Here is a 27,428-nt window from a genome sequence, read left to right as displayed (position 1 = left end):
CCCATTACAGTATCTGAATTTCAGCTCCAGAGGCTTCCTCAGCAATTGATAGACAGTGATATGAACAGCTTTGTCTGGCTATCAACAGACCACGCCCAAATTAAGATCGAACATTGGTCTGTCTCTGACAGAGTCTGCTCTGTATTTTCTATTGCACAAGAGGTGTGATCAAAGAGCATCATTCAAATGACTCTGTATGCAAGTAGATAGTCCTTCAGCCAATCAGAACACAAGAGGCGTGATCAACGGGCAACAACCCATCGCTTCTCTATCTGTCATCATGTTAAACCCACCAATAGCGCACCAGGTGGATAAGCCAGTCTGTGATTGGTTCCCGCAAAAGTGTAAAAGAAGCAGTAGAAATGAATGTACCGGTTTCCAGACTGATCAGCGGGGCGAAATCAAATGGGTTTAGCCAATCTAATGAACAGTGATGATGGTGTCGGTTTCAGTGGAACAATCACTTTCTTTGGAAGTGCACAAAAACAAAACAAAACAAACAAAACAAAAGCGTCATCTTGTCATGTCAACAACACAAACCAAACTCTTCCTGAGGGGTACTCCAGAAAGAAGGTAATGTGCCATACCTGGGTATGCTTAAAAGTAAAGTAAGAGGATAACCTCAACTTTTGGTTCCAAAAATAGAGATACATTTCCGGGTATTTAAATAGCCATCGCAACTCACTTTCTAAAAATAACCACCTCTGGAGCAGGTTTTATATGCAGGGATTTCGGAATTATCATTCTTTTCAAATGTGATGTAAACATACTGTCCTCTGACTACAAATAAACAGAAACAGATGTCAGTGAATAAGTATGTGTTCTCTTTCTTTTGTGAAATAATGGTAATTACCACTTTATTTCTGAGGAACTAATGTGCAACCCTGACACAAATTAATTCATTAATTCATCGTTTTGCGATCTCGTTATAGTTTCCAGTTATTTCTTTCTGATAAGTTTTCTGATTAAACTTCCATTTGTTAGTGAAAGATGGGTTTGACGTTGTTCCAGATGGGCATGTTACAGGAGTGTTTTAGGCGTGTCTGGTCCAACAGTGGAAACGCAGCGTGATTTTTGGCTTGGTGTCCAAGGCTATTAGCCCAGCCCTGGCTTGCAGTGGAAAAGTGGTTAACAACTCTATTTATCATGCATTTTGATCTTTGAAACTTTGCAGACCTTTTATATTTCACAAACAGCTATGTGTGAAAGTTAATATCCATAACCAAAACCATAAAAATGGCACTTTAAAGCCAAGAAATTAAATACAAGTTCTGTGAGTGAGCCCTGCAGTGTGATTTGTCTTTAAGTTACAGTACTATTCACTGACATAAAAGTAACTACTATAAACAGAATAGAAAACTCCTTATATTAAAAAAAAGTGTACGTTGACAAAAAAATTATAAAAATAATTAGGGGTTCTCTGCTAAAAAGACAAGCTTTAACCACTATGGATTTCCAAACTATTTAATACTATTTAAAACTCGTATCAAATCAGTTTATGCTTGTTCACCAAGAAAACCTGACCAGCGTGGTCTGTATTTCATGAATTCCCATTTGTTTTAAATATAATTGAACGTAAATATATGTGGACATCAGTCACTCTTTTCAGCAGAAAATAGGATCTTGGTATAAATATTGTGGCCTGCCATTTTAAAGCACAAACCTGTGAAGATCCCATTTCAAAAAAGCCTCTGAACAAAACCAAAAAAAGCACATTGAGCTGTCCTTCAAATATCCCTTTGTCTCCACTTTCTAAACCAGAACTGTCACTCACCTGTGCTGTCCTCATAAACCACAGTAACAGACTTCCATTTGTAGAAAATTACAATGTCCAGGATAGCCCTGCTTATGGCAGTGTACTCAGGGTAGAGGTTAATGTAAAAATTGTCTTTATTGTCCACAGATGGGTGTTTCCAGCGTGTCTGGATGTGCGGCACCTCAAGAGCATTGCAAATGGATTGGACGGCACTGACTGAGGAGCTGTGAGAGGGGCCGAAGACCGCCGCAACCCCCAGGGCCAGCTGGTCACACACTGAGAGAAGACAAATGTGAGAGAGAGAGAGAGAGAGAGAGAGAGAGAGAGAGAGAGAGAGAGAGAGAGAGAGAGAGAGAGAGGGGGGGGGGGGAAAGAAAAACAGGTGACATGAGAAAATATGTTTCAGAACAGGAAAGCATAGATCAAAGCATGTACATAATAAAAGCAATGGTTGTAAAAATGTAAAAAGAACATAGTAGCTATTTGTTTAATTCCCGCCCCTTAAAATGGTAATTTTGGCCTGTCCTTTATCATAGGTACAGACTATCTCAACTGTATCCAGCAATTTAAAATAATGATGATGTAATAAATTGGGACGATATTTAATAAATAATAAAATATAATAATTCTAAGTTTAATAAATAAATGACACATGTACAAATGTAATTAAATGTATTCCACTTAGTTCATTTCAAAGAATAAAATGGTAAAATAAATAAAAAATCGAATATTTTAAAATTTTAAAAAGAGTCATACCCCTTCGGGAGGCTTCAAAGCTGTCAAAGAGGTTTACTCTCTGGATGTCGTAGGTCAATGTGGTGTTTGGCATCAAAGTTCTGTTTCGGTTGATACTTGTAACAGCAAATTTAAAGGCGAGTTCATCCATACTGACGGGTTCATTCTCCCGCGTCTCAAAGATCCCCCCTTCAACCAAAACAAAGAGTGTTAAGCAACAAGTAAAAGGTAAAACTGTACTTTCAAGTCAGTAAGTATGCAGTCTGATTCATCTCACATGTACTGTAGATGTCTAAACGTGCTTTAAAAAAATTAAACCCATTTAAAAAGCAGAGAAAATGTATGAATAAAGTTTAACTGAACCCCCTGGTAATGCATAAATCCATTAAAATCTTCAAAGCACAACTGCCAGACTAATGCTAAAAACAAACCTAAGCAGATCCAGTTGTTATTTTAAAGTTATTTAAAAACACATTTAAAAGAACACAGCCTAGCTTAATGTACGAATAAAATTAGTGTCCAGGTAATGGATGAATTCCAGTTCTACACTAATTCAAAAGCAGATACAGACAACAGTGCCAAGATAATGCTAAATGCAAATCAAATTCAAGTTCATTCTAAAGCATAGGCCTCATAAAAGTTACGTAACCACTTCAGCTCTGCGCCCCACATTTGGGTCCAAATTTGCATACGTCATAATTATTCGAAATTTGCTGCAGAGCAAAAACCAGCGTCTAGATAAACATACAAAAAACACACACACAAAAAAAACACCAGTGCCCAGAAAATCGATAGATTTCAGGTCCATAGTAATTTCAACAAATTAAGAAGTTATAAACAATAGTGCCAAACTAATGTTAAACACAAATCAAATACAAATTAATGATAAATCATATTGAAAAAGCAGAGTCTAGGGCCGTTTCTCAAAACCAAGTACGTAAACTTCGGACTTGTGTCCTTGGTAGTTTGGACTTGCCAAGTTCGACTCAGGGGAACAAACTCCTGACTGTATATGTATTGGTATGGAGCCAGAATGGTGACTTTAAAATTTGGCATCACAAATTAAAATTGTCATTGAAAACAAAAGCAGAACTGAAAAAGGAAACATTGGCATTGAAACATTTGCATTGAAAACAGTTGTATTGGCATTGAAACAAGTATTGGCACTGAAAAAATAAAATTATTAAAATATTACAATCGTATTCTTTTATTGAATTGGGATTTATTTGTATTTTTCAATGACAATCTTCAGATTTTTTCTTCATGTCACTCTTTTTCAGTGACAGTTTTTTTTTACAATGTCAGTTTTTTTTCAATGTCACTGATTTTCAGTTTCAACTTTCTGTCACTGTTTTGGCGTGGAGAGGGGCGGGGTCTGAGGGGAGGGGTAAGTAGAGCGTAGTTTGCATATCATTGCATATGGTATACTGAAGCCGTCACCAGCTCTGAAGCCGCATGACAGATGTCCAGTTTACCGGGAACTTCCAAGCCGCAAGTCTGTTTTTTTTATCTGCCATTTACATGTTTATTCACGTACAACCTGGCCGGTTTGCTTAACTTTTAACGGCCGTTATGCTGTTTTTTTTCCCCCCGACGTCAACTGAAACATGTAAATTACTAACGCCGTGTTGGCTAACTTAACTGTGGTTAATGCAGGGTCAAATATAAACACCGGTCACCATATGCACAGAATAAGGCTAAAAGTCCGGTTTGGCAAAAAATAATTAACGTTAGGTGTCTGTCGAGTACAGCACAACAGTGGCTAACAGTAACATAGCCTGTGACGTTAACACTGACATGATAATCAGCAGGGCGCCGGCTGTGTAACACTACTGACATCCCCAACCACACACACACACACACACACACACACACAGGAGAGCCGCTAGGTCGGCTTAAACGCAGCGTTACACAGTAACTCCTAGGGCCGCGAATGTGCTTCTATCTGTATTTAATGGTGCTCATGTGACGGCACTGGATTCTGCTGTGCTGGTGTGATACTGCTGAACGTTTTGCGTTAGCACGTTTATGAGGTCTTGTGCAGCAGCACAACTAAATTAAAAAGATAAAAGCACACTCGCGGCCCTAGGAGTAACGTCTGTCTCCGGTGTGTGTGTGTGTGGTTGGGGATGTCAGTAGTGTAACTTACACAGCCGCATTAACCACAGTTAAGTTAACCAACACGGCTAATGTTAGTAGGCTAATTTACATGTTCCAGTCGACGTCGGAAAAAACAAAACAGCATAAAGGCCGTTAAAAGTTAACCAAGCCGGCCAGGTTGCACGAGAAAACATATAAATGGCAGGTAAAAAATATTAAGACTAAAACTTGCGGCTTGGAAGTTCCCGGTAAACTGGACATTAGTCATGCAGCTTCAGAGCTGGTGACGGCTTCAGTATACCTATATGCAAATGATATGCAAACTACGCTCTACTTACCCCTCCCCTCAGACCCCGCCCCTCTCCACGCCAAAACAGTGACAGAAAGTTGAAACTGAAAATCAGTGACATTGAAAAAAAACTGACATTGTAAAAAAAAACTGTCACTGAAAAAGAGTGACATGAAGAAAAAATCTGAAGATTGTCATTGAAAAATACAAATAAATCCCAATTCAATAAAAGAATACGATTGTAATATTTTAATAATTTTATTTTTTCAGTGCCAATACTTGTTTCAATGCCAATACAACTGTTTTCAATACAACTGTTTTCAATGCAAATGTTTCAATGCCAATGTTTCCTTTTTCAGTTCTGCTTTTGTTTTCAATGACAATTTTAATTTGTGATGCCAAATTTTAAAGTCACCATTCTGGCTCCATATATTGGCAGTAGCGAGTCCTGTACTTGCTCTGCAGCAGCAATAACCAAGAGAAGCAGTAGCAGCAATAACAGCAGAGACGTAGCACCATCTATTCTGGCAAGACCAAACTTATCAACGTTGTCATATCCATTACCATGCCAAATAGGGTTGTCATGACAGAATTCTTTTTAAAGCCACTTGTTATTACGTTACCAAAATGACCTATCCAAGCACATCCCAGCAAAAGTGGTCAAAACAAATCATATTTTTGTCCTGTATGTTTATATATAAGATATAACTTGACTTATCTTGTCAAGATGAGCCTTTGAACCAAGAAATGGGTTTGACTTCGTTTTGTGGGAAAAACTAAATGACTATACACTATAGAAAATGGTACGATGATACTAAAACATAGGATGAATGAATGAATGAATGAAGGTAACTTATCACTGTTGAATGACATAGTCAATGGTATTGTGAAATAGCATTCATAATCTGCTCTATAGATTATTTTTTTCCCATACAAACTGAGGGTCAATGCAATTCGGTCTTGCTGGACTGCTTTGTATTGACATCCCTTGTGTGACGGAAACAGTGTAGTTTTCAATTTGTAATAAAATGAAGAAAAAAGAAACCGATTAAAGCTGCAAGCAGCAATGAAAGGGCCCTCGCACCCATGCTACTGCCACCCGGTGGCGCTATGACTATAACTAAATTTTTCCTCTGGCCAGGGCACTTCTCAAACATGTGAAGTTTGAGGCAGATTGGACATTGTATGCTTGAGTTACAACAACTTCCTGTTTCATGACGATAATAGCATGCTTTAGCACTTAGCTAAGTGTTCATGCATGTTTTAGAATGTTTAGTCCTCAATTGCATATTTTATTATGTCACAATTTAACTCACCAAGGCCTAGGGCTGTGCAATATATTGAAATCATTGGAATATCGCAAATGTACATATCGCAATATGCATATCGCAACAGCACGCACTATCTGAATGATTTTAATAGGCTACTTCAACATTGTGAAAAGTGTAAGTTTTAGGTTGACACACAGATTAGAGAATAGACTGGGCACACAACTGTTACTTATGGGACTTGCTTGGTGTTAAAAAGAGTTATTAAACGCAATACTTTTTAATACAATAACTTGCAGTCTCGTGCTGTCTGACACACACCGAAAAGTTAACGACACTGCTGGTCACTTTCAGAAGTTGTAGTGATGCTTTCTTCTCCCAAAAAGAATGTGAAACACAAATGGTTTAATTCTCAGTTTTTAAATAATGTTGTTAATATTATTTAAATAGATTTTACACACTAATTGCAATATAGTATCGGATATTGAATATCGCATTATTTAAAAAGATATTGCATATCGCATTTTTCTAAAATATCGTACAGCCCTACCAAGGTCTTTACTGTGAAAATATGATGTTGATCTGATTAAATCTCTAGGCATTTTGACACACATAATTCAGAAATTCATATCAGACGTACACTTTCGCTACTTCTGATGTTTGCAAAGCCCTCGAAAATGCAATTCATTTTGGAGAATAATAATGATAGACTGAGCAATTACAATAGGGTCCTCAAAGCATCAGTGATCGGGCCATAAACATTGTCCGTTTTTCACGTTTTTTTGGCAGGTCTATTGCTCAAAAACGGTAAGAAATCAAATAAACCTATATGAATGCATAATCTTAATAATTTATGAAAACAATAAAAAACACTGTACTTGTTGTTTTTTAATAATTCCCAGGCTGATATGATGCATCTAAATGCCAAATACAAGCATGTGATATAATGCGCTAAACAGGTTACACCAGGTCATTCAGCAATTCCATAACATTTATAAAATCTGAAATGGCAAATCATGCAGATTTAGCTGCTTAAGAAATGTGTACTAATTGGCCCACACCGCGTTTGACCTTTAACACACCACTTTAAGTCACTTCCCTTGCTGGCAGTGAAGCTTATTTTCTCAGTTGCATGAGGTTAATCTACACCATCTCTTCTCAATGATCATATGCAAATCAGAAAAACATTGAGATCAAAACAATGAGATTGTTCACACCTGAATTAATCAACTAATCATGACCAAGACATCAGAATTTGTTACTGAATATGCCAATCAAAAATCGATTTAACTTGGTAGGGTGCAAAGTCAGCATTGCGTAAATATCTAGACTTGTGACCAAGTGACCAAGACTTGCATTGGAGCGTATCTCCAGAATTATGCATGAGCATCTGTTACCAAGTGAATTGTTATGACATATTACTGGAGATGCTAAAACTACACAACATGCAAATACAATGCAGAAAGGTGAGATCCGTCTGGAGGACATCCACCTGAGATCGGGCTCTATTCACAGACGGCCAACAAACAGGTCTCAGCAGGAAATAATGGGCCATTAACTCACCAATAAACAGCCAACTTCCAACAGAGAAAGTGACAGATTGGCTCTTTAATGAAAAGACTGTGAATGAAGAAAAGAATAATTAAATGAAAATGTTAATGTGTGTGAGATAAAGCTCATCAGAGTGCAGATACGAGTTTCTGTGAAACCCGGTCTCAGTGGCTTGTTTTGGCTTTTTGAAAGCTGAATTGGAATGAGCAGGACTTAAAGCAAAGCCAAAAAGTCCTGCTGTGGATAACACTGTCTGATGTTCAGATAGTCCCTCGGGGAAAGCGCGGACCAAACGCTCCACACTGGGAGAAAGGAGAGGAGATTTCGTCTGTGAAAAACTGATTGCTTTCATATAGAGGGAGATGGTCAGACTGGGTCCGATTGGGAGGCTGGAGATGAGAATGAAGTCTGAAGCTTTTCTAGACAAGGCAGATGCACAAACACAAAGAAGAGACTGGCAGGACATAAGTCTCAATTTGTTTTCAAGGAAGTATCGGGTCTACATTTTTGCTATGTTTATTTACTCTGACTTTTTCAACTATGACTAAGTCTGTTAAATCAATCTAGCTTCACTTTTCCTTTAATTGGCATGTTAAAAGTCAGCAATTTGGAACCAAATAGATTTACAGTGTCTTTAAGACATCAGATAGCATTAGAGTGGAATGAAAAAGCAAACAGAGTGGCATATAGATACTTGTGTACGTGGGTGTAGGCACACAATGGTTACTTGAGCATGCTTAATGCTTTATTTCAATTCATTGGAAAATGGTCCCCTAGGGATGTACAAAGCCTATGCAGCTCACCTTGGAGACTGCAACTTTAATGAATCCCTTTTTCTATCATGATGTTTGTGTCATTACATACATTTTGCCCTTGCAATAAACATAAGTTAAAAAGAAAGTTATAAGCTTTGGATTTATATGCTTGTTAGGAGCAGGGCTTTGCATATTTCTATGATTAATCCAAATGTTACGTACTGCTCTGAGACTTTAGTTGAGGATTCAAATTCAGCTTTTATTGGGGCAATCCAGAATCGTAAATCCATATAACAAGCACAGGGTCAAACACACAGGTAAACAATCCAAGAAGACAACAGGCAGGTAACCCAGGCAGACAGGATACTCTAAATAACCAGGCAAAAGAGTCAAAACCATAAACACAGCAAAGGAAAGCAGAATAGAGCTCAGAAATTCAGTGTAACGTGGAATATGATGAGTGCACTCGACAGCGTTCACTATGGTTTCAGACACACATTAATGATGTTCGATTCTTGAATGATAGCAGGTTCATTAATCGAACTGAATCTAATGTTAGTTCTGGGTTGATGACGCAATGCACGTCCAACTCAAAAATAACCCAATGAGCCGTTTCACCAGCTGACGAAGTTTGCAGAGGATTACAGAGGCGATGCAAGCCTGAGGCACATACTGGAAATATGCTTATTTTGGTTACTGTTATTAAACAACATTTTATTAAATCCTGCTAAACCTTTTTTTGTCGAGAGAAGCATACATTTTACTGTAGGCTAGTATTTGGCATGCAGATTATATTTTAAGTTGTTAAGTGAAAGTTTATAGGATGTTTATTCTTTCTATAGACGACGTTTATGCATGTCTGCAATGTGAGCTGTTTGTGCAAACATTTTAGGAATCTTATCCAAGTTGTAGGCTAGGCTACTCAATATTGGTCAGTCATAGCCGACATAAAGGATCTGCAAATGAAACCACACAAACACCATTAACTTAAGTGAATTAAAGGCAATGATCAGCAATATGCACTTATGCAGGTAACTATATTTGAAACTATTTTGTTTCATTATGCATTGACACAGATTACGCCCATTTCACACACATCCCGTTTGCAGTGCATATGCTGTGTGTGTTGTGGTGCGTATGGGGGGCAGGAGCCGCACACCCGTTATGCTTTCACATATGCTGTGTTTGCAGTGTGCAACTGATCCGCTGTTGCATACCACAAACACAGCATTCATTAATCATTTCTTATTTAAAATCCAAAAGCTGTTGCTGAACATGGCTCATCAGAATTGCAATTCTCTTTGTTTACTCTTTCATAGATTAGTCAGGTTTTAACACTACATTTAAACAACATTTTATTCAATTCATTAATTCATATTTATATAGCCTAGTACTTTAGATTTAGCTCACACAAGTGGCAAAACATTTAAACATAGGTTATATTCTGTAACAAACTGCTCTGAGCCCTCTCAGGATTCGGGACACGGGCCGGAGCCCTCTCCGGACTCGGCAGACGGGCTGGGGCCCTCTCTAGATTTGGCAGACCGGCCGGGGCCCTCTCAGGACTCAGCGGACGGGCTGGAGCCCTCTCGGGACTCTGCAACCATCTTGTCCAAGGACACAGGCTCGGCAGTTGCAGTGGAAATGTCACGATCCTCCTCCATGTCTCCCACTGTGAAAGCAGAGCTACCTGAAGGGTAAACCACGAGGACCATCACGGACGAGTTTGCTTTGTAACTGTTTGAGTCCATGGCAAAAATAGTCAATCAACACAGAGTCCGGGAGGTTGGTGAAGTTTGCAATGTTTATGAAGTCTATGATGTGGTCCTCGAGTGAGTGAGTTCCCTGGCAAAGACGGACGAGACATACTGCTGCCTGAATCCATGCTGGCGAAGTCTTCTGTAACAAACTGCTCTAAGACAGAAGGATGAAGATCCAAACGCAGTATTTATTGAAGGGTAATCCAAAGTCAAAGGTCATACACAGGCAAACAGTCCAAAAAGGCAAACAAGACAGGAGAAACAGGCAAACGGGTAATCCGGGAAATAGGCAAAAAATCCAACAAACCAAGAAACATGAAACCGGAACCGCTCAGAAATGCAGTTGTGACACTAAACAATACTTCGCAAGGAATGACAGAGATAACCAGGCTTATATAAGATGAGGTAAACAGGGTAATGAGACATAGGTGTAATCAGTTAGTGGTAATGAGTCCGGGCAAAGGATTATGGGTAATGTAGTACATGATAGGATGACAGTCCGAGTTGGAGTGCCCTCTGGTGGTGATCACGGGCACTCACACTGGTGAATTGTGACATATCCTAAAATCACAAACATTTTAAATTATAAACTTACAATAAGCTATTCAAAAACAGCCGACTCTTGTCTTTTCTTTCATTTTTAAAGCCTTTTAAAAGAAATACTGCAGGTCATAAAGAACTTTGTTTTCCACCTCCAAGAAAGGAGGGCTATCCATTATGGCACATTTAAATTTTATATGCATCTGTGGTGAAATTACTAGATTTACGTGTCAGTACATGTTTATTTTAATGCGAACAATGTTCTGTCACTTTAATGCAGCAGTGCAGTACAAAAATAGACTTTGTACAGAAACGATCGCCGCACTGCTACAGACGCACCGCAACTGGAACAGACTGACGGACAGCATCTGCGTGCAGTGTGAAAGCTGTAATCCGTTAACATGGGTATGGAAAAAAAATATGCAATGCATACGCACTGCAAACGGAGTATGTGTGAAACAGATGTTACTTTACTAATTCCATTCAAAAGTGAAACTTGTATATTATATTAATTCATTACACACAGACTGGTATATTTCAAATGTTTATTTCTTTTAATTTTGATGATTATAACTGACAACTAAGGAAAATCCCAAATTTAGCATCTTAGAAAATTAGAATATTGTGAAATGGTTCAATATTGAAGACACCTAGTGCCACCCTCTAATCAGCTAATTAACTCAAAACACATGCAAAGGCCTTTAAATGGTCTCTCAGTCTAGTTCTGTAGGCTACACAATCATGGGAAGACGGCTGACTTGACAGTTGTCCAAGAGACAACAATAAACACCTTGCACAAGATGGGCAAGACACAAAAGGTCTGCAAAAGGGGCTGGATGTTCACAGATCTCTGTGTCTAAGCACATTAACAGGGGTGAAGGGACGGAAAAGATGTGGTAGAAAAAAGTGCAACCAACAGGGATAACCGCACCCTGAAGTGGATTGTGAAACAAAACCCATTCAAAAATGTGGTGGAGAAGAGTGGACTGCAGCTGGAGTCAGTGCTTTAAGAACCACTACGTACAGACGTATGCAAGACATGGGTTTCATCTGTCGCATTCCTTGTGTCAAGCCACTCTTGAAAAACAGAGCGCATCAAAAGCGTCAGGAACCTATGAATCAGCTTTTTGAAACGGTTCTTTGAGCTTAACTGTCCGAAAAGAACCATTTCGCAGAAATGATTTGAACAGAAATGATTTGCATTACTACTACACGTCTGTCCTCTCAAATAATTCCCTACTAGGGGGCGATTTCGGATTCAGCCATGTTTTAAATAGGCAAGCATAAACAAGATAATAATAAACAGTTGGTAGTAATCAGAACATGATTAGAATGCAGGCAATGGATTATTGGATATGTAGTTCATGAAGTGGTGGCAATAGACTAGGAAGGAATGCCCTCTGGTGGAGATCAAGGACACTCCAGCTGGTGGATGTGACATATCCACTGAGGTCGCCCTTGAACTCCCTGTCTGTTTCATCTCGGCCAGAGAGACCGTTAAGTTTCTGAGTCACGGCAGAGGAGGTTATGATTAAAGTCTCTACCTGCCTTGTCATGGATATTACCCCTGGATGTTCTATGTCACAATCACCAGCTAGAGCGCCCTTGATCTCCCAGTGGAAATGTAAAAATGTTACCCAACAGTTGAGTTTGTCCATACATTTGGGTCAAAACATCCTCGCATTTTTTAGAGTGTGGGGATGATGAAACAGTTTCTGCTGCAACAGAGGCATACACAGGCAATGTTAATACTATGGGTTTGTCTACACACATCTACACACTCACATTTCTTCACATTCTTGTGTGGAGTATTCTATAGAGTGTAAGTTTATATCCAAGTTTAAAGCAGGGTCAAGGATAAAGGAGGAGGGTCCATCAAATTCTGTAGTTCAGTAACTGCCAGAGTTTAATTCATGCAGAACTATATGATGTAACCTCGGTTATATCAACTTCATCACATGCCATTTAAAATGGTCTCTGTGTGAGGATTTTTTTTTTTTTTGCAATGAATGAATGTACTAAATGAGGTATTTAACACCACTTACACTTTAAAAAGGGTAAGGAGACCGAAAGAAACTCTGGGTTTTTCCGAAGAAACCTGCTCCCAACCAGGTTAAGTTCACAGAGTAAGTTACCATTATAAATGACGAGTATAAGTTATTTCTCTTTAAGAAATGGGCTTGACTTGCCCCGCTTTCTTGGGTTTGACATACCTCCCATTCAGAGTTTCCCTCATCAGTCCCGCTGCTGGCCATCTTGATGCCCTTAGCGTCATTACTTTATGATGGTTGGGGTGCTGTGAAAATTTTCTTGTGTAGGGCACTAAGTGCTAAGGGGGGCACCACAAGAAAATTTTCTCTGATGAGGGAAACGAATGGGAGGTATGTCAAACCCAAGAAAGCGGGGCAAGTCAAGCCTATTTCTGAAAGAGAAATAACTGTGACGCATTACTTATGCCAGTTACACACACACACACACACTCCCTGATTTTATTCTGATTTGAACTCACAGACGTTTTGCAGAAAGCGTTGACAAAATTTGCCTCACAGTGCCACCGCTCCCACTATGCGCATCATGCAGTGGCACTGTCCCTCACTTCAAGGTTAACATACAAGAGTTTTCACTAAACCACCTTTCTGAAACAGGCCTCAGGCACTGAGTTGCAGCCAGGATCAGATATTTAGCTTTTTATCATGCTAAATATCTGTATTTAGATCGGAGTCCCGGAGCTAGGACACACGACTTGGGACGCGATGCGTTGGTGATTCTCTCAGATCGCATCTTTTATAAATAAATACACACTAAACGATTGTCATTTACATGAATAAGCACCGATTTGCCTCAGATTTTGAGGCAAATTTTGTCAACGCTTTCTGCAAAACGTCTGTGAGTTCAAATCAGAATAAAATCAGGGAGTGTGCGCTAGTGTAATGTATTTGTCTTGTAAATAAGTAACTTCATTCATTTATATTACAGTTACTATTCACATAGAAATAACATTAGGCTACTTGTGTTACATGCTTGAGGTGCGTTTTAAACGGGTAACCCATTTTCTTTTATCGGTGTAAGGTCATAAACAGCATAAGCATAAACCGGTCGAGACTGGTAGTTTTTGCCTCCTCAAGAAAGCATTAACCTGCTTTCTGTCGTCTTATTGAAGTGAGCATGTGTGATAGGTGACAAAAATGCAAACTTAGAGCAGATTTAAATGCATCCAGACAGAGCGAGCTAGCGTTTGGCACGAAATAAGGACATATATCACAAACACAGACTCTTTTAAGACCCAGAAAATTGTAAAGATGTGTTCTTCTCATGCAGTAGAAGTAGAAGAGGTTCAGTCAAAACGCTGCATGAGGGATAATGTGAGCCGTAAATCTCCCGCTGACACAGTGAACGCTTTATTTAACATCACAACAACTGACATGACATTTGAAAAACTCTGAGTCAGATATATGAACATTATTATTTTTGACGTCACTACAAGGAAATAACCTGGTTTATTAATAAAGTCATGTTAACGCGCTTTACTTGCATTTTCAGTTAACTGGTTTGCATGTAAACGGGGAAAACTGATTATTACAATAAGCTGATTTTTTTGAGTTATCAGCTTACTGGTGTGCATGTAAACGCATCCACTGATGTATTTTTACAACCTTTGTGAAGCGCTGATCATAGTAGCCAATCACAGACATATTTGATGAGCGCGTGAGCACGATGGCCAATCAGAAGTGTTTGCGATTCCGCTCAACAGCGCTCAAAGCGACCCATTTTTAAAATTTCAGTACCAATTTGGTATCGCGGTTGGTACTTTTGACAACACTAGTGTGAGGACGAAATCCAGCGGGAACTGGAAAGTTTCACGCAGTTCTACATAATTGGACTGGTACTTCAGACCGCGCTGGAAATGCAGACAGCAACAGGTTTAGGGTAAGTAATGCACTAGGGAGAAAGTCTTCTTAAACATGGGTAACAACAAAACCCTTGAAAGTGCTTATGGGCATCTTTGAGGGGTTTATTAAGATCTCAACTGCTTTTGATGCTTTGGATGGTGCTGTGTTTCCTGCGGAAGCTCACTCTGTTATTCCTTACATTTTTCCCATTAATTTGAAGCGGCATTACTGACAGAGCTTCTCCGTACAGACCCAAAAAAGTCGATTGTGAAATTCATTAAAAACTATAAGCTGTTTTATCCAATAGTATTCAGCTGCAGACACACAGTTCCATATGTCACGTCAGGATCAGGCCAACACTCTCATTGATATTTTATCACTGCCCTAGTTCAATCAATCTATAGTCTGACAGACAGTATGCAGCACATCCTCCACAACAGATGAAAATATTCCCACAGTGGACGATTCATTTATGCAATTCATGGAACTTTAATGTAGAAGATGTCCTATCTCCTCCCAGAATGTGACATATACGCAGTATGCAGTGCCTTCTCTCTAACTTTGATCAACAGACAGTTCAAAAGCTCCCAGTGTTGGTTCGAGCAATTGGTAAGAATGTTTTACAGGGTATCTGCAGGTTTCACCAAGTCAAATTTAAGACTTCTTATGACCTTTTTAAGACCATTATGAAATAAATTTAAGACCTATATCGCTCACAAAAAAAAAAAAAAAAACATGCATAGGAAATGCAGAATCTAAAAATCTAAAAAGAAAATTCTCCACAGACCTGTTTGAAAACCCCTGCTATAGTGCAGACACACATATCAAAGTACAGAAAGACTAAAAGAAACTTTTAAAGGCCTAATTTGACTGTCAACTAACCCTTGGTTGGAAATATTTGCTTCAGAGTTGTTCTTTTTCATTTAAATTCTGCACACATGAACAATAGTGGCGCAGAGTTTATGCAGTTTTTACATTTCAAATTTATGTAAATAAGCTGAATTATGGGTAATTGTTGCCATTCCCAGACTGTATTATTGGATGCATTGTCTTTTTGCTTTTTAGCTCACAAACCCTTTGTGTCTCATTCTCAATTTTGCACATTTATTCATTCTCCTTTTGCCCAGGAACTGGATAATAAAGGAAACAGTAGGTCTTTTCATTCATAATACAGTGAATTGCTAACAGCAGTAATATATACCATGATGAAGCATGTGTGCAATTAAAGTCAATTGCTAAGATTTCTCAAGTTCTTAACATTATACCAAAATTAACATTTCAAAGCCCTTTGGAAGATTAAGTCTGAATGCAACCCTGAAATGCTGCTGGTCTTTAAGTGCCTTCATTTTTTTCTCTTCAGATATTGAGCTCAATGAACTTTAGAAGATTAAATAAAACAAAATGTACTTACTTTGTGAGTACAAAAAGTATGTTCTATACAGTAAGCTGCGGCGAAGTGGACGAGCGAGAGATGTCAGTTGTATTGCTTCACTGTCATGCAGGATCATGCAATCAAGCAGGAAAGTAGTAGGTCATCCGGGTAATTTTCGCCTACTGTTTTATACTGTAAATTCAGACATGCTACTATTTTGACATACTATATAGTATAAGGAATTATGCATTTTTGGATTCCCTTTGATGCACAATAAGCAGATGATTATGCATGCATCGTTTGGTGTTTTTGAGTGCACATGACCTTGTAATTCCATGAAGCATCTCAAACTTTGCGCCGTGGTTTCAGACAGGTACTGTTTTTCATTTTCCCCGGATCATTCCGAGAAATGTTCAGTCGAAGCTTTTCAATGTTACATATCTGTCAGCTCTAACTATATCATTTTCATCAACCACACTGCTTTTATTCTGACAGAACTCTCCGCTCAACAATCAGTCTTATGCTCAGGATTGATGTGTAAAAGTTTTCATTCAGCATTTGTCCTTTGTTTTTTTTGGCAAAGGAACAACCAATTTCAGCGGTTTATAAAAGCAAATATTTCAAAAAATGCAGAGGGCAGAACTGGGCTGATTAATATAATGCACTGTTGTATGATTAAAATCAATATTTAATGTAGATGAGTTTCCCTTTGCTCCACTCAAAGTAATTATTCAAATTTGAGTCAGACAAGTATAATCAATCATATAGGGAGTGCAAGTTAAAGGTGCACTCAGTACATTTTTGTTAAATTTTAACATCACAGTCATATTGGACACCTGGTGGCCTGGATGCATGAAGTGTATTTACTAACTGCTAAACGAAACTGTTTGTTAATCTCATTTTGATCCTTCGTCTGTTTATCTATCTCATGCTGCACTGCACTGTGACCGCAAGCCGTCTTGGATGATCACAGAATCATTGTGTGTCGTGGTTTGTTTCGTCATTCTAGTAAAAAGTGCCAATTTGGATATTTATTTTTCTACTTGATTTTCTTGTTTTGTTCAGAGCACTGCCTGAAAGAACTAACTTGTAAATTACATGACACAACTTTTGATCTTAACATGATTTTCTAATGATATGATATAACTTGAATATTTATGTTGAAACAGTTTCGCAAAGAAACTAATTCGCAATGAAACAGCGACAGATCTTTTCCTCTCTATTGTAATGTACATCCAATTGAAATGGATTATTGAAAAATAAAAAAAATTAGGACGGGAACTTGGTTCACAGTTATTAGTTAGAACCGAAATACCAGAGAGAAGTCTGATATTTAACCGGAAGATTGAATTATGACAAATAAAAAAAATGAATCCTTCATGAATCAATAGCATAAAATACACTTGGGGATTTTTTGTGTGGAAATTTGACAGATTTACTTTGAAACAAAAAGTTAATGTCGGTAAAAGTTACAAATAATTACAAAGAAAAAGCAAGTAATTTTGAATTAAACATGACATTTAAAGCTGCAGTCCGTAACTTTTTTGGTAAAAAAAATGATCCCAAATAAAATTGAGCAAGTACACAACAAGCAAGTATTCAAAACTATCTCCTAACCTTAGCCCCATTTACAAGGGTCAGCTTTTAATAATGTGTTATAGTACATTAGCATGTTCTTCAGACTTTTTCTCACATCAGCTGAAGTAATAAAACTTATTTTGATGGCGGATTGTAATCCAGAAAGGCGAGAGTGGAGATTCACCCATCGTCAAAAGCAAAATATTAGACTGTACAGAAATTGAAATCTGTACAATTTCAGGTAATGCTATGCACATTTAATGCACATAGTCACGCAATGTTAATGCTGTTAACATTAACAATTTGACAACAAAGTATATAACAATAATAATAATAATTTGCACAGTTTGATGCGAGTGATCATTAGATTTAATCACATTGATAGCACGATTTATTGTAATGTTTTGTTCCCTAAAGTGGCAGACATGTTACTTGCTTGTTCAGAGGACATTTTTGAAAATTCTTATTTAGGTTACACTCTAAAAAATGCTGGGTTAAAAACAACCCAAGTTGGGTTGAAAATGCACCAACCCAACAATTGGGTTGTTTTAACCCAATGGTTGAGTTGTTTTAACCCAGTGGTTGGGTTAAATGTTGCTTAAGACAATCCAATTGCTGGGTAAGAACAACTCAACCATTGGGTTAAAACAACCCAATTGTTGGGTTGGTGCATTTTCAACCCAACTTGGGTTGTTGTTAACCCAGCATTTTTTAGAGTGTAGAAGACGTAGAATCTGTGAAAGTGAAGTACAGTATCCACACTGACAGCAAGCCGCACTTACTCCTCAAAACATTGCACTAATTGTGGCGATGCATCAACCCTTGTGTAGATGATAACGGCGCAAATAACTGCAATTGCAGGTTTTAAACAGAGATGGCGAGGCAAAACTTACGGATTGCAGCTTTAAGTAGAACTAAAATAGTATTATTTTGTAAAACGTCCTTTAATAATCTTTATTTATAACTACTGTGTAGATAGGGATGCTATGGCAGCTTGTTTCTGCCACAGAACAAGACATTTTAAAAGAGAATTGCAACTTTTTATATCACAAAAATCTTAGAATTGCAGGATATAGTCACAGTTGCTAAAATCAGAATTGTAAGTTATAAAGAGTTCTAAAGTCAGAATTGCATGATATAAAGTCAGAATTGCATGATATAAAGTCAGAATTGCATGATATAAAGTCAGAATTGAAAAAGAATTGCAGTTTATATCACACAATTCTGACTTTAGAACTCTTTATAACTTATAATTCTGACTTTATATCACACAATTCCGAGACAGAGTCAGAGTTTTATTTATATGCAAGACTTTTTAATTAAAAGCTGTTGAGTGCACCTTTAAATCGCTTTATTTATGTCAAATATTCTTTCATATTACTTTTAACATTCAACAATTTGCTGCATAATATGGCTTATAAGATGAAATGCTTATATGATATTCCTCAGTTGTAAGTCACTTTGGATAAAAGCATCTGATAAATAACTAAATATAATGTACACTGTAAAAAACTCAGTAAAAATAGGGCACAATGTACTGTATATATATGAAGGAATTTTCCGTATTGGTCTTTAACTGGTGTTTTACCTGTATTTTGAATTACACATTGCATTAGTTTGTTTTAAGAGTCAACGGAAATTTCCGTAAAATTACTGGATAATGTACTGGCAGAAAATTACCAGTACATTTTCCTTTTTTTTTTTTTTTTTTACAGTGTAGACAGTTCTTGGTGAATCAAAAAGGTCACAAGTCTAGAATCTTCTAATGCACAAATGAACAACAACCAATGCAAGCATGCACACGTACAAACACATACACAAACCTGCACATAAGCGACAGCTGAATACTCAGGTCATCTCAGACACAGCCTTTGTCGTTCTGTCTCTGACCATCTTTTCAACATTTCTGTCACTGTGTATGATGCACACACTCCTCATAAAGACATCACAATGATTTCTGCAAACACACAGGCCAAATGCATCATCAACGAAAGAAACCTTCTTTCTCATTCAAATTCATGAAATCTTGTTCAAACACATCCCTTCTGACAAACACAAGAAAACACAAAGGGATAAGGAGTCAGCATGCATACCAATGCTCTAGCAGAGAAAGAGCAAGAGACATTAGCTATTCTCCGCTCTCTCTGCCACTGTGATCGAATTCTTTGATTTTCTCATGGGGATCATCCTAAACGCACAAATTCGTTCATTGTTATTTCAAGCTCAGGCTAGATTCAATAACAGTGAAGGAAGAAGGTCCTGATGCAAAGGTTTACAACCAACATTTTTGTTAATTATTTGACAAATACTTTGCAGAGTGTTCAAACAGATGCACAGAGGCATGCAAGCCATTTTCTAATTCACCATATACCCATACAGACTTTTAGGGAAATTCTGCTGACGGTCAAAGAGCAGTGCCATTTCACAGTCCTGAACATACATCTGAGGCAACGTGGATCCAAATCTAAAAGGATTAATTTCCACTCATGGCCTGTGAAATACTTCCATCAGCACTGTACATTCCCCCAGTCAACACTGTGGTACAGGGTGCATAGATTATTTCAAACCACTCTCAGGAATGAGCTGGTGCAGCTTAATTTTCACAAGATTTTAAAAAACAGGACAGCAATTATACGATTTATACAGATCTTAAACAAGAGCGTGTGCAAAATAGTTCTGCCCACCACTAACAAAATTGCTGTCAGGCGGTCACAAAAACTGTGCTATTAAATGGGATGATAAATGGCATCAGCAGACATCCTATATAGGACACATTTATGATTTAATTTTCGTGTAGGGAGTAAACAAATTTAGTTTGCTTTTCCTTCATGCTGATAGACATCTTACTAAAAAATGATAGAAAATAACTGCATCAAACACGTGACATTGATGCAGCATGTAAACACCAGTTATTGTGCCATTGTAGAAACTAGAAATGCAATTTTTAATTAGAGACATGATTAATTTATGTGGTGATCGAAAGTGCCTGATAATATAGATTCACGAGTTTGTGTGTCCATATAATCTTAGTGAAAGTGGTAAACAGATTTGGCTTGCTGTCTGCTATAGAGGGGCTCGGAGAGGATATTCTACCCGAGCTCTGATTGCCCCCCTATAACAGGCAAAATAAATAAATAAACTAATGAATGAATGAGTCATTTATATAGCGCTTTCATATGTACTACTGTACACCCAAAGCGCTTTACACTCATGTCAGGGATCTCTCCTCAACCACCACCAGTGTGGTGTACAAAATTGTACAAAAGGAGGAGCAGGGGAGGAGGAGGGATGCTTCAGGAACTAAAAAGGGGAAGAGGTAAGCTGCTGGTTTTATACCTTGGTATTAATTGAAAGATTAGTTGGGCGTACTCCTTCCGAAATTACGTTTATTAATCTCACTAGTTACCTAGATAAAGTGAATGGTATTTAGATTGTCATGTGATCTCAAAATGGCAGCTGCCATAAGATGGACCAACTCCATGTGTATTTAAACAGCTTTCATTGGGTCACTGATTCATATGTATATATATTCATATGTATATAAAATGATTTTTTTTTTTCATAATTCAAAAGTTTTACACTTGACAATGCAATTATTATTAGATTTTTTTAAAATACATGGACTGTAAAAAAAAATCAGGTCTCCAACTAAAAAATTTCTAGTGACTGATCACATCTAAATGTTTTTGAAATTCAATTCGGCCAACTGAAAAATTTAGATGTGATCCGTCACTCAAAACATTTTTTTTACAGTCTATGTATTTAAAAAAAATCTAATAATAATTGCAATGTCAAGTGTAAAACTTTTGAATTATGAAAAAATAAATTCAGTTACAAAATATGGGTTACTAAAGCCGAAATTACACAGAAAAATGTGTACCAGGAACTTTTTTTTCTCCCATACCTGTTGCTGTCAGCTTTTTCATTTTTTCCTTTTTTATTAGATTACTGATATGTAGATTTTTTTTATACAAAAATAATTTATTTAGGCCTATATGTAAAACTGACGAAGGCAGAAAGCCAAAAATTTTACATTTTTTTAAATTTATTTTTATCTCCTGATTGATCTTAATAAATAAATAAAAAATTGTAGAATATTTTTGACTAAAGAGACAGCACCTAATTAGCTGGGAGAACACAGTGAGTGCTTTGATTAATGTGTTAATTATGCATTGTCATAATGCATTGTATTGTATGGTTATGTATAATACACATCTATATATTTTGTTACACCTTTAGAAATTAATATGCATTAAAACACATGACAAACAACTAATTTTAGATGTAACAAGAAATCTACAAATATTATAATGCATTATAACTTTGGTTACAATTATTTATGAAAACATAGAATGCATGATTACATTAAATGCATTATACATAAAAGCTTTTAAGTATTACCAAACTTTATTATTTACATTAATAAGCTACTACGTTTTTTTTGTTTTTTTGATATAGATATATTTATTCTCTGAATAGAGGGATCCAATTAATATTAAGTTAAATTAAGTTCAAAAAACAAACCTTGAAAATCTTGTTTCCTTCTCTGTCATCCAACATCTATTTTTAGTCCATTCTTTGCTCATCATCTGTGAATCAGAAACAATAGCTAGTTGTACCCTGTCATGCAATGCTGACGTGAGCCTTTGTGAAAAGTCAAGGAATGTCAGTGTATCCATTGGCACACTGTTATGCAAACTAATCCCACCATTATAGCATGTCTCCAGTGGCGTGCGCTTTGAAACATGCCAATCATACAATTCAGATGACAGATGACAAGTGGATGCACCTATATTTTTGAGAACACTTAGGGACAGTGTCTCCAGCCTGATATACAATGTCCTATCCAATTCATGTCTAAGGGTGTGTGTATTTATAATACCATTCATTGCTCCAAAGCACATCCATCTTAAAGACAGAAGACCGTGCGTTCAAGATGACAGAACATCTGTAAACCTACAATATCTGATCAACTTTGACAAATGACTCCGATAAAGAGGGTCCACACATGGTGTGCTCTAAACAAGTCCCCTCAGGGACAGAATTGATGAAATATCTGTGGAATCAATAGGGCATTTAGGAGGTTACATCAGGGACTAAAGTACTCTTTCATCCTGCTCTATGCACAAGTACACATCCTTGGAAAAATGACCAACATCAAGAGTGGATCTTTGCAGTAAACCTAAATATAGAATTGTATTGTAGTTTTGTATATAGGTTGAGGTACACAGAAAGTGTTTGTAAACCTTTTGTTTTCACAAATTAATTTAGAATGGTCAAGTGGTGTGTCTATCAGCTCTGCTTTCACCTGCAGTTTAAACAGATTGTTATCTGTTATACAATTTATATACATTCAAACATACTATGTATGTGTTTGAGTAAAATCACTACTGACAAAGCTTCTTCCAAATTTCAAGACAAAACTTTTAGAGAAATTATTTGCAGAAAATACTGGTCAAAATCCCAAAAAAAGATGCCATGTTTTCCGACCTCGAATAATGCAACGAAAAGTTTATCTTCACATTCAGAAATCAATGTTTGGTGGAGTAACCCTGATTTCCAGTCACAGCTTTCATGTGTCTTTGGATGCTCTTGCACATTGCTGTTTGGTGACTTTATGCCACTCCTGGCACAAATATTCAAGCAGCTTGGCTTTGTTTGATGGTTTGTGACCTTCCATATTTATTGTGAGCACATTCCAGAGGTTTTCAGCGGGATTTAGGTCTGGAGATTCGGCTGGCCATGACAGGGTCTTGATCTGGCAGTCCTCCATCCACACCATGATTGATCTGGCTGTGTGGCATGAAGCAATGTCCTTTGGGAAAAAAACTACTCTTCAAGTTGGGGAACATTGTCAGAGCAGAAGGAAGACATTTTTTCTTCCAGGATAATAATAATTACGTAATAATTTGTTACATTTATATAGCGCTTTTCTGGGTCCTCAAAGTGCTTTACATGAAAGAAGGGAATCTCCTCAACCACCACATGTGCAGCACCACCTGGATGATGCGACGGCAGCCATATTGCTCCAGAACGCTCACCACACACCAGCTGATTGGTGGAGAGGAGACAGAGTGATGAAGCCAATCAGGATAAGGGGATGATTAGGAGGCCATGGACAGAGGCCAATGGGCAAATTTGGCCAGGATGCCAGGGTTGCACCCCTACTCTTTTTCCGAAGGACAACCCAGGATTTTTAATGACTAGAGAGAGTTAGGACCTCGGTTTAACGTTTCATTTGAAGGACGGTGCTTGTTAAAGTACAGAGTCCCCATCACTATACTGGGGCTTTAGGACCCACACAGACCACAGGGTGAGCGCCCCCTGCTGGTCTCACCAACACCGCTACAAGCAGCAACCTAGTTTTCCCAGGAGGTCTCCCATCAACGGGCTCAACCCTACTCAGCTTCAGTGGGAAACCAGTCTTGGGCTACAGGGTGAAATGGATGCTGGCTAACCTTGTACGTGGCTTGAGTCATGCGACCTTCATAAAGACAATGTTTTTACTTGGAATTTGGAAGAATTGTTGTCAGTAGTTCATAGAATAAAAATAAAAATGGTATATATATATATATATATATATATATATATATATATATATATATATATATATATATATATATATATATATATATATATATATATATATACACTGTATACACTGAATACACTATATACAATGATCAGACATAAAAGTATGACCACCTTCCTAATATTGTGTTGGTCACCGTCCGTCAAGGCATGAACTTGTGCCCACTGTTGGCGCTTTTGGAGTTGGACAGGCCCTGACTGGTCTGCAGCTATGCAGCCCCATTTAAAACTGCGATGCACTATGATATTCTGACACTTTTCTATCAGAACCAGGCCAGCCTTCGCTCCCACGTGCATCAGTGAGCCTTGGCCACCCCATGACCGTCGCCGGTTCACCGCTGTTCCTTCCTTGGACCGCTTTTGATAGATACTGAAACTGCAGACCGGGAACATCCCACAAGAGCTGCAGTTTTGGAAATGTTCTGACCCAGTCGTCAAGCCATAACAGTTTGGCCCTTGTCAAACTCGCTCAAATCCTTACACTTGGCCATTTTTCCTGCTTCTAACACATCAACTTTGATGACACCATTTTCACTTACAGGTGCCATGATGAAGAGAGATCAGTGTTACTACTTTCATCTGTCAGTGGTCATAATATTATGCCTGGTCGGTGTATATAAAATAGTATTTCCAGCTGTTTCACAACCCATCCCACAGAAGCAATACCACAAGCTTTCTCTTTCAATCAAAGTCCCATCTTTTGGAGAGGAACATCAAATCAAGTCTTGGGTAGGAAAGAGGATTAATGTAGGTTGTTAAAACTGCTTTGGGGATTTACCATGATGCCAAAGTCAGAGAGCAGCAATCATCACAGTACTGTTCTCTATGTAACTACAGCAGGCTTTATCTCAATATCACACAGAGGGCAGCTAGTGATCAAATCTCTCAAATCTCATTTTAGTGATTATGATGATGGTTTAATATTAAATGAGGAATTTATTATTGTTTGTTTACTTATAAGATGGCTCATCAAAGCCCATCAAAAGTTCTTATGTAAAGGAAAGGTCAAACCATCACACACAGAACAATGGACTTTGAGAGACCAATCTTTGTTAATGATTTCATCCCAATTTGTAGAAAGTTTTAACCCTTAGTTTGAGTTCTGGAACATAATAACTATATCAATGACAATGCTGATCATTTCTATAAATATGTAGGCTATATTACATATGTGCAGATACAACAACCGCTAGAATACTTTTAGATGTCGCAAAAATGAATAGAAGATGGTCTATTTGAGACATGCAATACAAAAAAAAAAAACAAACAAAAAAAAACACTTTCATGTCAATTAAGCATATGTCGTGACAAAAGAGACACGATGCCGAACACTGGAAGTTTATAAATTAACAAGTAATTGCCGGTGACAACAACACTGAACAAGACATGATAGAAAATCACTTACCGATTCGTATGACCTGCTGGTCACTAAGGTAAAACTTTGCCATCGAGTAAAGAAGGAAAAATAACAGTCTTTTGCGCATATCCATGGCTTTGTAATCAAGATATGTAAAAATAAAAAAACTTCATGTCATAAAACTGGATTTAGGGTACCACAGCGCACGCTCATCAACCATTCACCTCCCATCGCGCGCAATGGAAGCAGCTCCTCGAAAAAGCAAGTTATTGCCTCAAAAACAACACAATATCATCCTTTACCGGAAAAATCCACGAGGTATTGGAGACTTCAAGATATTTCAGGTAAGATTTTGAGCGGATATCCCCAGTTCATCGCTTCAAATACTTGTAGCACACCGCACGCGCTCTGCGAGGATAGTAAAGAGCGCGTGCCACTGACCGACACATGATCCAGACGCAGGAGGATTAAAGCAAAATCTGCTCAGCCTTCCAATAGACACAGTGTTATCTTCATTTTTCAAGTCCGTACAGACTTTTTTCCAGGGTCTTAAATTATTTCCCCCCCAAACTAGCCACATTGAGACAGTCCTTTTGAGGTAAAATTAGCTGAATGCCGCCATGAGAAGTTAGATAGTTGCTTACATTCACTTCATGTTAAAAAAATATGCATGAATAAGAGTCCTCAGAATTATGGTGACGATGTCTTGTTCGTCAAACTATCAAACATAGGCATACTCATCAAATATTAAACGTAAAATAGCCTACATCTGGAATCACTTCTAAGTGATGACTTGAATTTGGTCTCTCTCTTTTTTGGGGTCTACAAACCGATTCGGTAAATTGAATCGCAGTTACCAACGCCACAGTGAATTGCCAAATGGTGGAACACAACGCCACCTGCTGAGCAAATCTTATAACAGCCCCTATGGCAAAGGAAGAAGCAACAGAAAGAAAACTAAGATGTTAAACAAGAAAGGCTTCAGTTGAGGACTTGTGGCACACATTAACCACATGAAAATTAGCCCATGATTTATTCATGGGCTAATTTCTTCCTTTAAGTCATCCAAGGTGTATATGACATTCGTTTTTCAGACAAATACAATCTGAGTCATACAAAAAAAATTCCTGGCTCTTCCATAATATGGCAGTGAATGGCTGTTTTTGTTTTGAAGTCCATTAAAGTGCATCTATCCATCATAAAAGTATTCCACAAGGCTCCTGGGGTTAATAAATGCCTTCTGAAGTGAAGCGATGCATTTGTGTAAGAAAAATATCCATATTTAAAACTTTACAAACTGTAATCTCTAACTTCCGCTAACTGCGTTCACTGGCGTTAGAGGCCAAGTCTAAGACTGGCGTTCCAGCGTATGAGGAAGGACGTAGCCGTAGCGTATGTTCCAGTGACAAACGTGGAAATGCAGAGGTTTGAGGGAAACAAAACTAGCATTTTCACACCGAAGCAACCTATATGATACGCTGAAACGCCAGTCTCTCGTGAACGTGCATACGACAGAGTTAGAGATTTAAATTTAGAATAAATAAATATTTTTCTTACGCAAATGCATCGCTTTAATTCAGAAAGCTTGTTTAACCCACTGGAGCCGTGTGGATTACTTTTATGATGGATACATGCACTTTTATGAATTTCAAAAACAGAACAACATTCACTGCCATCAAGCTTGGAAGAGCCAGGCCATTTTTAATATAACTCTGATTGTGTTCGTATGAAAGACGGTGGGACTATCCCTTTAAAGTATACTTTCAGTTCCTTATTTATAATTTAATTAAAAAAGACATTGTCTAATTATAAAAGACTGTCACCAAGTCAACCATTGTTGAAGTTCACTAAGGCATGTATTTGCCTTTGTAGTCTTGGCTGGCTGA

At 37.7% G+C, this 27,428-nt stretch overlaps 1 protein-coding gene across 4 annotated transcripts in view; it reads right to left on the bottom strand.

Moving 5' to 3' along the window:
- The window catches only part of grik1a (glutamate receptor, ionotropic, kainate 1a), an 84,877-nt gene extending 58,783 nt beyond the window's left edge, over positions 1-26,094 (bottom strand). For 3 of the 4 annotated variants that reach the window (XM_067433861.1, XM_067433860.1, XM_067433859.1), the window contains exons 1-3: positions 25,591-26,094; positions 2,513-2,680; positions 1,775-2,032 (exon numbers count right to left, since the gene is read on the bottom strand). In XM_067433861.1, the coding sequence (XP_067289962.1) occupies positions 1,775-2,032; positions 2,513-2,680; positions 25,591-25,675 (511 nt within the window). In that variant the 5' untranslated portion in view covers positions 25,676-26,094. The remainder of the gene's footprint in view (positions 1-1,774; positions 2,033-2,512; positions 2,681-25,590) is intronic. The other variant, XM_067433862.1, reaches the window with a different exon arrangement.
- Between the last annotated feature and the right edge of the window lie 1,334 nt (positions 26,095-27,428).

The sequence above is a fragment of the Pseudorasbora parva genome, chromosome 23, assembly GCF_024679245.1.
Source record: "Pseudorasbora parva isolate DD20220531a chromosome 23, ASM2467924v1, whole genome shotgun sequence".
Taxonomy (NCBI): Eukaryota; Metazoa; Chordata; class Actinopteri; order Cypriniformes; family Gobionidae; genus Pseudorasbora; species Pseudorasbora parva.
This window is presented reverse-complemented; position numbering and strand designations above follow the sequence as displayed.